The following is a 17298-nucleotide window of genomic DNA, read 5'->3' as shown; positions in this document are numbered from 1 at the left end:
GCCGTACCACCAGACTGCTCCGTATCCTGCTTCGTGCCCTGCGTACTACGTAGCTGAGCCACCATCATTCCTATGTTCGGAGCCCAGGTACATGCTCGGATCCCTAGGGACGCCGACTCAATCCTCAGATCCTGATGCTAACGTAGATCTGCCGATGCGCGCTCGTGAAAGTATCTCCTCGGTGGAACGCAAGGTCACACTGGCTCGACGAACTCTCTTCCTGACTAGAATACAAACAGGAGTACATTACTACACTAACGCGCCTACGGCTTACTCAACTGCTCCTTCCTAAAAAACTTAAAGAACCCCAACGGAACCACCAACTGCGCCGCTAACCCAATCCAGAACCACGGCTTACTCAACCCCTGCAGCACTCCCGCCGAGAAATCCGGAAACACATCTCCAGGCCCATTCGCATTGGGAGCCGTCGCCTTCGCCAGCATCGTAACGAGCGTACCGAGAATCTGGGCTAGGACAAGCGACACGGCGATATGGATCCGAGTGAGAGTCTGCAGGAGCATCATACCAAACCCAACACCCTGAATCGCATCGAGAAGCCCAAGCCAGAGCCACAGACTGCGGCCGGCGAGCGCACCGGCAACGGGACCGCCCGGCATCCAGGGGACCCAGTTGCCGATGCCGGAGACGCCCCAGAGCATTTGGGCCCAGCGGGGTGCGCCGAGGCCGATGGCGAAGATGGGGAGGAACCAGGAGTGGCTGCCGCTTAGCTTGGCGAAGAGGAAGAGGAAGGCTGCCCATATCACGACGAAGAAAGCGAGGACGAGAAGACCGACTGCCCACTGTGGTGCTGCGTGGGAAGACCAGAGGTACGCCCAGCTGCGTCCGTAGGGTGTGCTGAGGAAGTAGTTCTGCAGGATGATCATGACGAAGAACCAGCCTACGAGCTTTCGGCGGAGGAGGGTTTTGTAGAAGGAAGGGATCTTGCCTGGGGACTGGTGGTAGTATGATGGTAGAGATGTGATGAGGAGAGCTCCGATGGTGAACATCAGACCGGCTATTGGAAGCGTGATCATGGCGGCCTTGGGCGAAGAGGTAAGCGCATTGCTCGCATCCGAGTTTGCGAGCGTGCTTCCCCAGTAGAACAGTGCTGTGATGTAGAGTTGCTGGGTTCCTTGGATCATGCAAGCGCGGAAGATCCAGGATTTGATCGGCGCGCCACCTAGATCAGTCAGCACGAACTACACATGTCGAGAAGAGCAAGACTTACCTTCATCACCAAAATTCAGCGCGAAAAATATCGACCCGCTAGCCGAAGCAGAAACATACAACCCCGTAGCAACATTCTGCACCCAGTCCCTCGCGACCCCGAACTCCGCGAACGGCGCAACACCCACGAACAGGAACGCAGCACCATATACTGCGAAAGGCGTGGAGAGAACGAATTTGGAAGGCAGCGTACGGAACATGACCCACCAGACACAGGACATGACGATGAAGATCGCACCAACAATATACAGCTTCTCCGGACCCTGACCCTGAGGCCCAGTCAAAAGAGTAATCTGATACGAGTTCGCCGCCATGATCTGCCCGAGCGCAAGGAGAATGGAGTAAATGGGCCAATCGCCAATCCGCGTTTGCAACCAGCGCTTCAGCAGCGACGGGCGCTGATAGTTCGCACCGAGAAGGAATTCGTCCACCTCACCCGAGGGCCGTGGCGAAGCTTCTTCGCTATCATTCTCGCTTTCCTGCATGGACGGAGACTGGTAGTGCGAGTAACTCGAACTCCGACTGCCGTTACTGTGCAGACTCTCGCGGGGCCACGCAGGACGCGGACTGATACCCAGACCCGCTCGGCTGTCTTGAGAACGCGCGCGATCGCCGCGACCCAGTCTCTCTGCGCGCATACGCTTGAACCATTCTTTCTCGCTGTCGACGAGGAATTGCTCGACGCAGAGGTCGTTTTCGGAGGTCTTGCCGCTGAGGCTGCTGAGCATGGCTTCGAATTTGGTGTAGTATACGCCGGTCTTGTCTTCGAATGTTGGGTCTACTTTCTGTAGGCTGAAGTCTGTCGTACTGGCATTCTTGATGGTGCTTAGGTCGAGAGCAGATGATCGGTTGCGTCGGTGATGCGATGATCGCACGCGCATTGGGAGGCTACTTGGGTCAAGGAGGCCACTTGTGGGTGGCGATCTTATCAGCATGTCGTCGGTCTCGTCCTCTGCAAGCGGGCTGCGGGATCTGCCACGTCCCCGATAACTCGTGTCGATAGGCGGCGAATCTAGTCCGTACGCACCGGCAGTGTTGCCTTCGAGAGCTGCTACGGCGAGCCGGCGCTCAGACTCACGGTAGTCAGCTTCTGCTTGCTCTCGGCTGATGAACATCTCTTGGTCGTGCAAAGACCCTTGGCTCGAAGTTATCGCGCCTTCTGGGTCATACTCGTGGATATCTGGTGTTCTGGACGGCGAGCGCCGCTTGTGCACCTGTGTGATGGCATCACCAGAGGGATTCATCCTTGTTTCGTGCCCCGGTCCAGAACGGACACCGAGCGAGAGACCGCGACGAAGTGTTGTGGAGTAGTTTTCAGGGTCATGCACTTCGGTGTCGTTCTCAACAGGCGTTTCCTCGTAATTCGATAGCCTGTCAGTACTAACAGCTCGAGACTGAGGAGGGAAGAAACTCTCATCGGGGAACTGCAGCGATGTTTGCGAAGCCGCAGCCCGTGATCGCGGGCGAAAGATGCCCTTGGATGCCGAATCTTTCTTCTCGTTGTGGATCTTGATGGCGGTCTGCTGGAGAGTGTTGAGATCCTCCACCCACTTCGCGACCGGAAAGCGCTGTTTCGCGGATCTTGCTCTCATAATCGCCCTTGTCTCGGTCTTGGACTCCAGAGCGTCTTCGATGGCAGACTTGAACTGGTGCAGCATGTGTTTGGTGGTTGTTGATTCGACCGTAAACCACCAGCCAGGCATTTGTCCAAGGCCACCGACGCGAGCACCCACACCAAGCGCTCCTTTCCTTCCGAACTCGACAGCGACTAGACCGAAGGGCTCATCGCGGGAAGGGATCAGGGCGAACTCAGCGCCCGTGAAGATGAAAGGCGGAAGTGCAGTGAACTCGGGCTTGGAGAACACGCGTCTTGGGTATTTCTCCATCATCTTTCCGAGCTTGAGAGCTGCAAACTTTCCGTAGAGGTCGATGACGGGACCTATGCAGATGAGCTGCACATTGGAGTGCTTTTCGAGGACGGCAGGGAAGACATCGGCGATAAGATCGACACCCTTCTGGTTACTCCACCGCCCAACAAACACGAAAAGCTCAGCCTTAGGATCCTCCTCCAGACCAGCCCACTGCTGAGCCTGAATCCTCAAATCCCCACGACTAGCCTCATACGCCGGATCAACAATGATATTCTCGTTCTCCTTCTCCGGCTCCCAAGGCGCGGTGTCACTAGGATCAGGATTCGGTAGTCTGCCAACTTCCTTCAGGCCCCAGAAGATAGGGTAGCGAGCGTAGGAACGTTTGCCGTATTTGTTAGACACACCAACAGCGCCGAAACCACGTTGGTGGATGCGAAGGTAGCTTGCGCCAGCGTGCAAGAGGTTGAAGACTTCGCCGAATTGGACGTACTTTTCGACGACGGAAGGCTCGAGATTGTATACGCGGCAGACTTCGTCGCGTTCCTTGGGTGTGCGCATAGGCCATAGCCCTTGGAACTCTGCGTTGTGTAGTGAAAGTGCGCACGGAATCGTCTTGCCCTTAGAGAGCAAGTACAACGGTGCTGCAGCGCCATGGTAATCGTTGATGTGGTACAGATCGATAGGAAACCTCTCAATGGTCAGAGCGATGCAGGCGTTCCAAGCGCTGTAATACACAGCCGAGTCCAGATCATCCATACGGGGTGGGTAGGGCTCAGTTTTGGTCTGCTGTCGAAAGATCGGCGCATCTAACAACACGTATGTGATGTTATTGAGCTTGTGATACTGGACCTGAATCTCGTACTCAGTATCGAGAATGGTCACCGTCATGGGCTCCGCTGGTTCATCGATGGGATAGTCTACCCCACCGACACAAGGAACGACCCAAATCAAATCCTGGTGAGGTAGATTCTTGCCCATGAGCTGTGCCATGACACCCAATCCACCGATCTTGATCTTGATAGCCCAGTCCTCGATATCGTATTCCATGGTAGCGATAAGAATCATAGGCCTCTTCTTGCTCGCACCAAACTTACCGATAGCCGCAGCGGGCATGGGAGACGAGTCACGCGACCTTGGAAAGCCGAGTCGCGGAGTAGATCGTTTCAGCTCGACAACATCGTCAGACTGGATACTTTCAAACTTGTGACCACGACGCCAAAAGGCCAAAGATGCGAAGAAAGCGAGACCCTGCGCACTCACACCCGTCTGGTTGAACTTGACACCATAGAAGGCACCCTTGTAAATCCAGATACTGATTGCAGCTGTCACCACGGGTAGAGACCAGAGAAGAGCGAACATGATCAGTTGTATGAAGCGATTGCCTGTGTAGACAAGCTTGTATGCCAGGGTCGCATCGTCGATCTCAACGCGATACGCCAAGTACGGTCGAGGTGGCAGAACAGACATATTGAGCACGTTCTTTGCGAGCGAGTCTGGAGGAAGTCTGTCCAGAACGCCGTCGTTGTCAACGTCGCCAAAGACGAAGCCCGCGTCAGGTTTACCGCCAGGATTCATGCCCCAGACGTTGACTTGGGCCACCGAAGGCCATTCAGTCATGATGTGCAGCTTCCACTTCCCATCTTTGCCGAGGCCGAATGAGCTGTCGATACCGGCATCGAAGCCAAATTGGTTGTACAGCCCGTGGGCAAAGAGATGTGGAAAGCGTCTCGGTCTGCCCTTGTAGTTCGTGTCGGTGTGCTGGATGTGATCGCTACTTCCAGTCACGCGATTCCAGTATTGGAGAATAACGTGCTCGCCCTCCCATCTTTGACGTTTGGTACCGGACCAGGGTTGCGTCTGAAGGTCGCTGTTCCCGCCTTTGTAGTCTTCCCACTGGCTCCAGGTTGATCCCCAATTGGTCGAGTATCGCCACTTATTGGCGCCTGGGGCGACGTGCGACACATGCAAGCCCTTGGAGTCCTTCTTGAGTGTGCCGGTAGTATAGTTTGCGATACGAGGGAAGACCATAGGGTTGTTCTTAGCTCCGATCCGGATCATGAAGCGATCGTTTGCATTCGTGAAGCGCTCTCCATCCTTGGTAGTGGCGTTCTTGACGGTGACAGTGTGAATGCCGTGAGAGACATCCTTCAGAGTCGCTTTCCAGCTCCATTTAGACGTGGAGCCACCGACAAGATTCGATACTAGCGACGAGATATCAGCACAGTCGACAGTGTCTTCGTCAATTGTTACGGAGAAGTCATTCTCGGTATCAGATGTAATGGCGAGGTCCTTGGTAATCTCATCGCAATCCATCGCTTCGGAGAATTGCAACTCAATGTCAAGTGAATCCCTGTCACCCGCCTCTTTCGTCGACTCAATCTGAGCATCATGGCCTGGCGAGAACTTCGTGATGACGGGAATAGGATCTAGCCAGCTGGCCTTTGGCACATACGCCCTGAAGTCATACGCCTTCATATCGAGCTTATCGACGCAACCATTGAACTCCTCTGAGCCGTCGATACCTAAGGCGGTAGAGCTGTTCCCAAGTTTGATCTCATCGTACGGAGCGAAGAGGTTTTTGACTGTTGTTCCAGCGTCAAATGCGGATATGAGTGCCTTATCCTTGTCTTTGCAGTCGAACTTGTAGCTGACATCGCGATCTTCGTTGGAGTAGACAAGCCAGATTTGCGATGATTCAGTCCCTTCAGTCAGGTTTTGTACATCCGGGTACTGATTCCTCATGACACTCCACATGCCGAACTCCGATTTCGTTCCATTCGAGCCTGGCAGTTGCACCAAGCGAGTCTGATTGGAGAGCGATTGTAGAAAGTAACCGTCGTTGAGGACCGGATACTGGGTACGGCGGTGATACATGTTCTTGATGATGTTGTGAACAGGATGCGAAGGGTCTCGGTGATCTTGGCTAACGGTGTCGTCGTTGCAGCCATCAAGTACTGCTTCGAGTGGCATGTCGTAGTATTGCGAGCTGCCGAGCCGGTAGCAACCGTGGTTTTGCCACCCTTGTGCTGAAGAGATCGGCTGTCGACCGAAGATGTAGTTGGCAGCAGTGCTGTCAAGGATGTAGAAAGCCTGTTCTTCGCCCCAAAGAAGTTTTGGAATACCTGGCATGTGAATTGTGGTGACGAAAAGGCCGAGCAGCATTCTCTCGGTGCCTTGTTTGATAGCGGGCCAACGGAAGACATCCTGATGTTGTTAGTACTTATGATAGGAAGGTGCAGAGATTCTGGAGAGAGCCCACCTGGTTCGTGACTCCATACATGTGCCGCGGATCAAATTCCCCACTCTCGGCGTTGACGAAGTCGTTAGTGGTGAGAAGTGTATTCCAAGCATTGACAAAGTTGACGGGAACATCGTATCCTGCTTCCAGATTGCCGTCTAATCCAAGAAAGCGGGTAAGCGATCGATATGTGCTGTAATGAAACGCAGCGCCATCCAACGCCTGTTTGCCATGTGCTCGCAGGAAATACTTGTCATCCGAGTTGTTCGTCAGCGTAACGGCTTGAGTGATGTTATCCGGAACCTGATCAGGTTGCCTTCCGCGCCCAAGGTAGATGGAGGCAAAGTTGTTACCTCCAGTGATCTCGCCGGGCATGAAGAAGTTATTCTTCCCATACTTTCGCGCGCATTGCCGGACGAAGTCGCCAAACTCAGCTTGCGCTTCGACGGTGACTTGTGTAGCTTTGTCGAATCGGAAGCCATCGATATCCAGCATCGCTATCGTGATGCAAGAAAAGTGTTCGATTTTTTCTCGGACCGAAGGTACCCATTCTCGTAAACGGTCTTGAACGGATGCGAACTTGGATAGCTGGCGCTGCCAGTCGGGAAATACACCGAACGCTTCAGTGTCACCATACTGTGAGAAATGGGTCGTTAGTAGAGCTACTTTGCTTCTCGCTATCGATTATGTAGCATACCTGATCAAACTCGCTGTCATAGCACCCGACAAGCCTGCTAAACGTCTTGTCCGAATCCTTCAACACCGGTTGCCCCGACTCGTTCCAGAAGTTTGGGTATGCGCATGTGTCGTTATACTCGTTCCCAAACGAGAAGTCCAGGTACTGGCGGCTCGACTTCCACTGCACTTTGTGTTCTTCCGGACGAAAAGGTGCTGTCTCGTTGAGGAAACCCTCAAAGCCAAGAAGGTCACCCATGCTACACACGCGATTAGCTAGGGTGATCGGGTGTTACTTGTGTAACGTTACGTACGTCGACATTGTGTGATCCAGTATCACATACATCCCCCGCTTGTGAATGGCGTCGACAGCTGCTCGCCATGCTGCGATATCTCCGTAATGCTTGTCGAGAAGCGTCAAGTCTAGTGGCGAGTAGGAGTCTGCCTTCCATGGATTGTTGATGAAGGGCGAGCCGGCGATGTAGATGCCCTGTATGTCTCAGCTCGAAGTTCATGAAGCAGTAGACTTGCTTACCTTGATACCCAGTCCTTGAATATAGTCCAAGCTATCTACCAACCCCACCAAATCACCTCCATGTCTCAGCTGATTGCTCTGCGAGTCCTTCTCATACACCGTCCCGTTGATATCATCGTTCGTCGGGTCGCCGTTGACAAATCTATCCAGAAACAGGGTGTAGAATGGGAATCGCCAATTCTTTGGTGATGGGTGAAATGTGTGGTCTTTCCATTCGCCTGAGTAGTCGAGGGGGTCTATAGCTGCTTCGTTCTCATTAAGATTGTACCCAACAAATGCTTTGTCGAATCTCAAGCAAGAGACGACGGAGACTAGAACTAGCTGCAAGAGCGTGAAATGCAGCATATTGAACGAAAACGCTAGGAGAGCAATTTGGAGACGGATGCAGCCGTAAGCGGCGCCATTCGGAGACCTTTATCTCGATGACCACGAGTGCTTAAGGAACAGCCTTGCGCACATCGGCGAAGGGCACAGCGGTGTTTGACAAACTGCACGCCTCGACTCGCTAACGCCAGCCAGATACCGCAGTAAGTGCAGTTGCTGTAAACCAAAAATAGCGGTTGCGACATATCGTCTGAGTACATCGGTCCCGCTCTTGATCACCGCATGAGACAGAGCTCAGCCATCGGCGTGGCTCTGGCATGTGCATCGTCTCAGATCCTACTGGTCGGTTACCGAACGTTACAGCGGTCTGCTATGGTAAGGCAGTTGCATTGCTGATGATTGCCGTCATCATCTGATGGAAACCTCAGACTAGTTTGCAGTGAGACTCCTCTAGAAGGTGGTGTGATGAACAAATGTCAGAACGTAAAGCTGCAGAAGGGAAGTGTAACAGATGGCTTAAGGCTGAGATGGCCGCTATCGGTTGGTCCAGGAGTGAGTGAGGTTGCACAAAGATAAGCGGCGTAAGATGCTTATTGGGACGGGGAAAGTCAGACACCGCCGACGTTGCACATGCTGGCTTGTCAGCAACGGCTTAAATTACAGCTGAAACAGATAGACCTGGAACTCTGGCCAGTAGCTGAAAGCTTGCATGAAACTTGCCGTATCTTTGAGCTTGCGACCGTCCTCAGCCGTGGCAACATTCCTCATTCGCGAGCGCTGGCAAACAACTTCCGAAGGATTGAAGGCGGGCGCCGGTGCGACGATATTGGGGCTGAAGATTGCGCTCGTCGCTCACTAATCAATTGCGAAGATAGAGTCGACGAAAAATAAAGCATGATGCGATGAGGGTATTCTGCCCTGGTACTGCGATGGCGCATAGGAAGTGCCGGTGAGGGGAGCCTGATGATGAGATGAGAGTAGCATTTGGCGGGCAGCCTGCAGCAAGCCATCACGACTTTCGCAATCAATGCGATGCCCATACCCCTTTCTAACTTCCGATGAGAGCGATGGTAACACAAGATACTGGATGTGTGTTGGATGACAGCAGTTGGAGGCCGCTGGGGGTTGGAAGGAATTGGTTGCAGTCGGGCCGACTCTCATCGCACTCAACCGCCTCGTCGCTGCCTGCTGCTGCCTGGATGATCATCACGCCCGCCTTGGCGCGGTGTGAGTATATGTTTACCAGCACTACACATGTAGAACTTGATATGATCCCATATAGAACCAAACAATGACTACAGCAGCAGCTCCAGAGCTCAGACGTTCAAAGCGCAAATTGGACGAGCAAACCGCCAACCCAGTCGCCAACACCAACCGTGCATCAGTGCCCAAGAAACGTGCCCGTAAAGCCACAACATCAGACATCACACCCATACAACCACGTCCAACCTATGACACCTTACCGCCCTTCCTCGCCCTCCCCCGAGAGCTACGAGATGAAATCTACAAGCACGTCCTAGAATCCGACAACACATCAACGCTCAAACCCGGGGCCCTTAACATAGTCACACGCTGCGGCCTCGCCGGAGTAAACAGACAGATCTGCGACGAGTACATCGACGCCGTCCTCTTCCACGCACCCGTCATAACGACCACAGTGCGCAACCACAACTTCGCACCCGTCGTTACGTTCCTAAACCGGCTGTCGCAGGCTCAGCTGAAGAAGCTGAGTAACGATGGACTTGAGGTCGCGGGGGCATACGACAATCGTGCGGTGCCGATGCGCAAGATACGGATTGTTTTGTCGTATACCGCTGGTGCGAAGGATAGCCATGCGCAGTTGAATCGCTGGCTGGACAGGTTCGATAATTCTGATAAAAGGGGGTTGGGGATTGAGTTCGAGTATGAAGGTGATGGGACTTGGCATAAGGGAGGGTACAAACAGAGACCTAGGCCACGGGTTGGTGCGAGTAAACGGTGGATAGAAGAAGCGCAGAAGGTTAGAGATGGCGGTCGTGGTCGGAGACGGAATGGGTGGTATGCAGTTTACGGGCGGAGGTGCTGAGAGTCAATGTACTTCTGGTGTCGGATCGCGTTGTCGTGGTGTTGTGTGAGCTGGAGAGTGAAATCTGTGGAGGAATGTTCCTCACGTGATCGTGCCATCAGCTTCTGTATCCCACCTGCACCTGCCTGCGTGCATCTAGATCCGCAACCTCATCAGCAAGAACCTCGTGTATGCGCCGCTTTACCCGCAAGTTATCTGAACCAAGCAAGCCATCCCCTTCCACTTCTCTTCGCAATAACCCAGCGCACCTATACACACTTCATAGGTTCCCAAGGTTCGCTCCCGCCCGACCCAAGCCAGAGCACCCACGCGATCCAAGACCCGACGCGTCGCTGTCACTCCGTCTTGACACCGCTAGCCCCAAACTCTGTCGGCGAACACACTGCGCCTGCAGTAGTCTTCTGGCAGAAGCTCAAAGGGCGACTGCATCCTCGTATATGTACTCAATGCTAGCTCCGGGCAGCGGTAAATGTAAATGCTCGAAAGTCTAGAATCTGCGATAACAGCGACGAGATATGCGCAAGACATGACATGCCAGAACTCTGCAGCATCGCAAGATGACGTGCGTAAACTCGTCCTTCACGCTGCGAAACAGGTCGCCGGGTCCGCCGCACCGTGCCACAACATCCCAATATCGTGCGGCGGCGCCGCAAAACAACACAAAAGGGGCCTCCGGCGCATGCGCACTCCTTTTTCCCACGATCCTTCTCTGTCGGCACATGCACTAGGCGAGATACACAACACGTGGACTTCCCACGGGACAGTCGCTCGATCTAGACTTCTTCGCCCGCCCTGCATATATTATTCTTCTGTTAACGAAAGGATATTTTATAGTTGACCAATGAGGGAGGAGCGTAAGGTGGCATGAGTATATTGCATCGCATATGTTTTTTTTTTGTCGAGATTGTCGAAATGTTCCGTTCCTGCCGTGGAAATCTCTAGATCCCGGGTAAATGGTAAACACAGCTCAGGTGCATATTGGACAGTAGTCGCGGAGCTCGTGGCGTGTGTGCCTACGGTAAAGTACCTAGGTAACCTCCGATGTTCCGGACACATCACATCCCCCAAACTCCGGGTGCGCCTGTTACGCGAGCACCATCGCCCAGCTCCACCGCCAGCAACGCGCACATAGATTACCCCCGCCCCGCAGAAATATGTCGTGCCTGGTCTTCTGCCACGAGGGCGCGCACGCGGGGAACCGGAGTGCCATGTCGTACTTCATATCTAAATTGATGAACTCCGACCAGGGCACCAAAGTTTGGAGCCGAGCTAGCAAGCTTGCTCGCTTGACAGATGCCGTGACGAGTAGATTGATGAGCAGAAGGAATTGCTGTTTAAGAACAGACTGGTTTGTCTTTTGTCGATCTGGACTGGATTCTGCTGTGTTACTTGCTTCTTCCCATTCTTGTTGGGTTTTTGGGTCGATCATAATACGACTTCGGGACACTTTTTGCATCTACCGTCGCTGTTGAGATTCCTTGCTCAATCATTCGTTCGGCACTTGCATCGTATTCTCGAAACACCATGAAACTCTCAGCTATCATCGCGGTTGTTGCTGCGTCGGTTGCGCTCGCGTCGCCTGCTGCAGTACGTCCTCCCATCCCCCCATCTTCATCCTTTCCTCCCATCTCCCACCTCCCCCGTCTAACCACCAAAACAGGTCAGTCTCAATCGATCCGTCAAAGAAATCAGGAATGCAGATGGAACTACCGCAGCGGTGTCTTGCATCGAGTGTCCCTGCGATGGCTTTCTTGGGATATGCAAATGCGTACGTATTGACGATTGAAGAATGGCGATGAGAATGGGGATAAGGACTGATGATGTTAGATTCCGAATGGATGCTGCTGCATTACTTGAGCATGAAGGAGGGATGATGGGCTGGGTGGTTGGGTGTTTGTGCATTATCGGCGTTGAGGATTAGTATATACAACATGGCGGAACTGTTTTACAAGTACAGGAAGTGAGGATGATGGCTGAGCGGAAAGGGAAGAGGAGGATGCTCGTGCATAGTATAGATACCTTTGTCCGTCAAAATCATCAACTGCATTCGCGTCTCAAACTTCATCTCCCTTGCCCGACCTCGACATTCTTCTCCGCCTCCTCCCTCTCCTCCTCCCCCCTAACCCACCTCCGAAACCCAATCGTCATAATGCCCCCAATAGCCACCTGAAAAGCCTGAAAAATTATCGCCGGAATCTGCATCTTACTCTGATCCACGGGATCAATATTAATATACATAACGCTCGTCAGCGGAACAACCATCGCGAGCGCCTTAGCCGGACAGCAATAACAACAAGCAATCACATCTTTCTTCGGGAGCCACATAGTAGCCGCTACAAAGCAGATGGCCAGCCAGATGAAGTAGAGCGCAATGGTGATGAAGACGATGAAGATGATATTGGAGGGTTTAACGGCTGAGAAGGCGCCGGAGGAGAAGGCTTGATCGAAGGTCTGCCACACCATTGTTAGGAGGGCGATGGAGGAGAGTTTCAGCAACTTCCACTCGAAGAACACCTTTCTCGTTGTCTTGGGAAAGAGGCGTTGGACGATTTGCCCCAGCAGCATGGGCAGGAAGAGGGAGAGGCCGAGTTGCATGAAGACGCGCTGGTATATGCCCGCGTAGCCAGAACCGCGTTGCAGGACTTTGCTATACCAGGATCCGGTTGAGAGGTACATCTGCAGGATTATGGGTGTGAGGAAGGGACAGAGGAACTGGCCGATTACCGATTGCACGACTGTGAGGGCTGCGTTGCCGTGGGCCTGTCTTGTCATGACAACATTACTAGACATAGTAGTCGGCGCACTGCCGACAAACAGAAACCCGATCAAGAGCCATGGATCCATGAAATCGGGGTCCCGGGCACATAGGCTGACGATGGCGAAGGTGGCTGCGGAACAGACGAGGTAGCATTGGAGTTGCACGAAGATGTGCAGTTTCCAGCGCATGTAGTTTGCGAGCATGACCCGCGTGTCGAGGGTGCAGCCGTTGATGAAGAAGATGACGGATACGGCGAGGTAGGTGATTACGGTTCGTTTTGTGCGTTGCTGCGTGGCTGGGACTTGGACTTGGGAGGAGAGGAGGACGACGGTGCCCATGGCGAGGAGAAACCATTGGTCTTTGATGAACCATTTTAGGACGGAGAGGGCTTTTGCGCGTTTGGGTGACTTCTTCTTGGGTGTTGACTTGTTGCCTTCTCTTGTGTCGGACGTCTCAGCTTCGAGGGGCTCACTAGCTTTTTGAGAATCGAGAACTGGTGGTCCCGTGTTGATCGAGTCCATATTCGTCGCTTCTGCAACGCGCTCTTCTGGTATCGTCCCTTTGTTGCCTTCGATCGAGGACCGACTGGATGGCGCCGCCGCTATCCGCAGTTCGATCTCGTTATGTTTGTCCATCGAAGCGACCATTCAATGTGTCCCTAGATAATCAGTCACAACACTGAATCTTGCATGCACGCGTCTTGGCCTTGAGATATGTGACTCTTCGGTAATACAACGGGCCTAATCATGTAGCCGATTTAGCGCATGCCGACGCGGGAAGTCTACCCCAATGACGCGTGGGCGGGTGAAGCCGGGATCCTGCCATGCCTTCGCGACGCGACTTCTGTGCATCGTGAAGGACGATACTGGGAAGCCCATTTCGATGACAAGCTCTTTGTAGGTTGAGATGAGGGAGGAGGTGGTCGCCAGATGACGATGCGGCCCGGTTAGTCAGCCTGAACAAAGGCATCATCCCCGCCATTGACCGCGGCGTGGCACGGCGCATACATACAGTACACCACGCCGCCCTTCGCTCTCACAGCATCCCATCCACCCAGGCTTCTAGCCACCCGTCACTCGCTTCCCTCTCCCAATGACCTTCCCCCATTCCTCCGCCGCCGACGCCAATGACGACGCCAACCGCAAACTCATCTGGGCATCCGTCTACCGCACCCTCCTTCAACACGCCCACCCCGACGCGCGCTTCAACCACGACTACATGTCCTTCACCCCCGACTTCCGCAACTCAGCCACCGCAATCTCGCGCCTAACCACGCTCCCCTGCTACAAATCCGCCGCCACCATCCTCATAACCCCCGACAACAGCCTCGAGCACCTACGCTGCCAGGCGCTGAAAGACGGGAAGAAGGTGCTCGTCGCTACGTACAGACTGCGCAGGGGATTCGTGCTGTTGCATCCCGGGCGTATAGCGGAGACGAAATACGAAATCGCAGCGTGTCTAGACGGCATGGAGAAACCTGGGATAGGGCGTTCGGTGTCGCTGGCGCAGATGCGGGATGAAGGTCTCCGGGTAGATCTGTGTGTAACCGGGGGACTGGTGTTCAACGCGCAGGGCGTGACGATCTGGGAAGGGCATAATCTGTTTGAGATACAATATGCGATGTTATCGGACCTAGGTGTTTTACGTGCGGAGACACCTGTTGTGGCGGTTGCGCATGAGTGTCAGGTTGTTGATGAGGTGGCGCTGGGCGTGGAGAAGGTAACACCGGCGAGGAAAGGAGAGGTACAGTGTGATTTTGTTGTTACGCCGGATAAGTTGTATGAGATTGAGGGTGCGGTTAAACCTAGTGGTGGTGTGGATTTTGATGTGATAGATCCCGAGGGCGTGGAGAATATTCCGCCACTGCAGGAGTTGAGGGGGATTAGGATGATGGAGGGGATTATGCGGAAGGAGGGGTTTGTGGCTGGGAAGGAAGAGAAGGCAGATGAAGAAGGGGAGGGTGGGGGGAAGATGAGTGAGGAGGAGCAGATGGGGGTTAGTATTGTGGAGAAGCTGATGCGGAGTTATAGGGCGTAGGGAATGGAGATTGTGATGATGGACGTATGTGCGAGGTAGGTCGACAGAACGTTTGGAAGGGATGATATTATTAGGCTGTAAGACTGCCTGTACAAGACGAAGCGAAAGTAATGTATACGCTCCAAGGGGGATAAGAACATCAAACGCCAACGCAATGGAAGAAGCCACATGCCACCTCCCTCCATATGTTGCTTATAAGAACTTCTTCTATTAAGCACACATATTTTATACCCTCTCCTTCCAACACTCCACCCCCGTAACCCTCCCCACCCTCCCCCCATCAACCAAAACCCTCTCCCCACCCATCCTCACAACCACCCCTTCACTGCCCCACCCCAACCTCGCTTTACACACCACCTCCGCATCATCCCTCTCTACTGCCCCTCCTTGCAGATCCGTACCCTTCTCTACTCCGAGTATCTCGATGGCCTGGACGTGTTCTGGTCTTGTGCTGAGATCGAGGGAGACATCGATGGGTATATGTATCGACCATGCGTTGTTGGATGTTGATGTGGATATTTGTGGGTTTTGGGATGGACCGAGTGTGTAATGTGAGGGTGAGCCGATGAGGGAGAGAGTAACGAGGGGTAGGGCTTCTGAGTGTTCAGGCAAGGGTAGTGGGGAGGCGGTAGTAAAGGCGATGAGGCCTGCGATCGAGAGAACGGTTTTCATATTGTGCCGTATTGATGTGTATGTGGTCGAAAGTTGACGTGTCGCTGTAAGCCGGTCTCGCAGTGCGTTCGTTTGAAGCGTTGAGTGATGCTCGGTCCGAAGATGTCTGATATGGTACGTAGCACACAGCGTGCGCCGTACCACGCACTCACCTTCTCATATACAACACCTCCCAACCACGCCGCAAAGTCTCCACCCCGCGCGAAACATACTACCAGTGGCACAGCCGTCCTCCAGCGGTTGCGTAATCTCAATCCACCAAAGGGAAACACCTACGCCACAGCCGCTGTCACCCACACGGCATTCCTTCGGCGGTGCAATGCGGAGAATATTCTGGCCGTCGTGATTGGGGCGGCTGCGGGACGTAGCCGCTAGGATTTTCCGGGGGGCCTTCGTGTTGGTGAGTGGGCGGGCGCGTCGTGCCTTGATGTGCGCCCGAGACTGTGCCGCATTGGCGCATGCTATGTACATATGCGTGATATGCATTCGCATGCATGCATAAGACAAAAGCAAATTGCTTATCGTGGGAAAAGGAGGGCGGAGGATGCGAAGAAGCAATCATGATGGTTGTCGCATGGACTTACTACTCCAAGAAGCGGATGCTTGTGTGTGTTGTGCTATCTGGAGATAAGAAAGTGATGATGTGCTGCAAAAGCAAAGTTGTGTTCTTGCTGGGCACATGGCAATGCCCTGCCCGGAAAGAAGGGGATATCTCACTCCAGTTCGACCGTAGCAGCAATGCAACAGTGCATCCCGATCCCCTTCGGAGTGGGTGTACTTGAATTAGAGGGTCATGATGTTCATGTTATGCTTCTTGTGTAGACCGTTTGTGTGTGTATGGAAGCCTCGTTCTGGTACAGCTTACAAGATCGGCAGTTCATTTGATGATGGGTTGCCGTGTCTTGTTCGGGTTGTGATATTCGCCTCCTGATTTAGCAGCCGTGGCAGCTGCATCAGAAATCGCATTCGGACTAGACGGCGGCTCGGCCTCCAACATGTCCGCATGTTGAATGTCGCCAATATTCCAGTATATCGACGACGTTTGTTGCAGTACATCACCTGCCTGCTTCGGTTGTTAGGCCTCTAGCAAACATTCATTGAGTCCCTGGTTCGAAGGCATGTTGTCCGCCATCGTGTACACGGATAACAGGACGTCGGACATAAGCGCGAACTAGACACCTAACCCGCAAGTTCATCCGTTACCAGCAGGTACCGACTCACATTTTAACCAAAGTTTGTTGCCATGACTGAACCTTGCGAGCGTCGTCCAGGAATGTTCAAGATTTTCACTCAACCCAGTCAACCATAGGATCGTTGCTCCCGACTGCAAGGGTTGCACGAATGCGGCGATGGGGCGGCTCGACGGTGGGTTCAACAGGCCAAGGGTATGAAGACTTCTTCGTCGCACTCGCAGGGGAACACCGTTTTACTCTCCGCTCTCCAATACACGGTCGCCACTTTGGAAGCCGGAGTTTTTCCCCAGGAGTCTGCTCCGCCGGACGCCTAAACCTTCGTTGGGAGGCCTGGTTGAGCGTTCCTCGGCAGTTTGAGACGAACTTACCAAACGGGAAGAACGTTGAGCTGAGACCAACTGCCTTGGAGAGGACCGGACGGGCGTGGCATCGGGAGATAAACGGTTGCGGAGTTGTTTCCAGGAATTTGGAAGTGCTGTGCTACCCTGATGCATGCGACGCTCATGTCGCCATTGTTCTGTGGATTCGGGGCCCACATGTGGAATTTTGATCGCTAGGATGGTGCCTGCGAGACTCATCGACCTGCCATCCAGCGTTACCCGCGTTGGCACTCAATCCCGATGCCTGTTTGTCGAAATATTGAAGCAGTTGTCGTCGGACAGGCAATTGACAGGCGTTCGGACGACTAGCCGTTGTTGTATAT

The 17298-nt window shown here is 53.6% G+C and overlaps 3 protein-coding genes across 3 annotated transcripts; 1 reads left to right on the top strand and 2 right to left on the bottom strand.

Moving 5' to 3' along the window:
- Positions 1–263: 263 nt before the first annotated feature.
- On the bottom strand, positions 264–7891 carry J4E92_010105 (uncharacterized protein; the record flags this gene model as incomplete). The annotated part of the gene is made up of 6 exons (XM_051501446.1): positions 264–1180; positions 1229–6302; positions 6358–6972; positions 7034–7271; positions 7356–7501; positions 7547–7891. The coding sequence occupies 6 exons, from the start codon at positions 7889–7891 to the stop codon at positions 264–266; spliced, it is 7335 nt and encodes a 2444-aa protein (XP_051348375.1).
- Positions 7892–9161: 1270 nt separating this feature from the next.
- Positions 9162–9855, top strand: J4E92_010104 (uncharacterized protein; the record flags this gene model as incomplete). The annotated part of the gene is made up of 2 exons (XM_051501445.1): positions 9162–9780; positions 9824–9855. 2 exons carry the CDS (start codon positions 9162–9164, stop codon positions 9853–9855), a joined length of 651 nt encoding a protein of 216 aa, XP_051348374.1.
- A 2141-nt stretch (positions 9856–11996) lies between these two features.
- On the bottom strand, positions 11997–13328 carry J4E92_010103 (uncharacterized protein; the record flags this gene model as incomplete). The annotated part of the gene is made up of 1 exon (XM_051501444.1): positions 11997–13328. The coding sequence occupies one exon, from the start codon at positions 13326–13328 to the stop codon at positions 11997–11999; it is 1332 nt and encodes a 443-aa protein (XP_051348373.1).
- Positions 13329–17298: the final 3970 nt, after the last annotated feature.

This window comes from Alternaria infectoria (genome assembly GCF_024043175.1).
Source record: "Alternaria infectoria strain BMP 0036 chromosome Unknown scaffold_31, whole genome shotgun sequence".
Taxonomy (NCBI): domain Eukaryota; kingdom Fungi; phylum Ascomycota; class Dothideomycetes; order Pleosporales; family Pleosporaceae; genus Alternaria; species Alternaria infectoria.
Note: the sequence above shows the minus strand (reverse complement) of the source record. Positions and strands in the feature narration are given on the sequence as shown.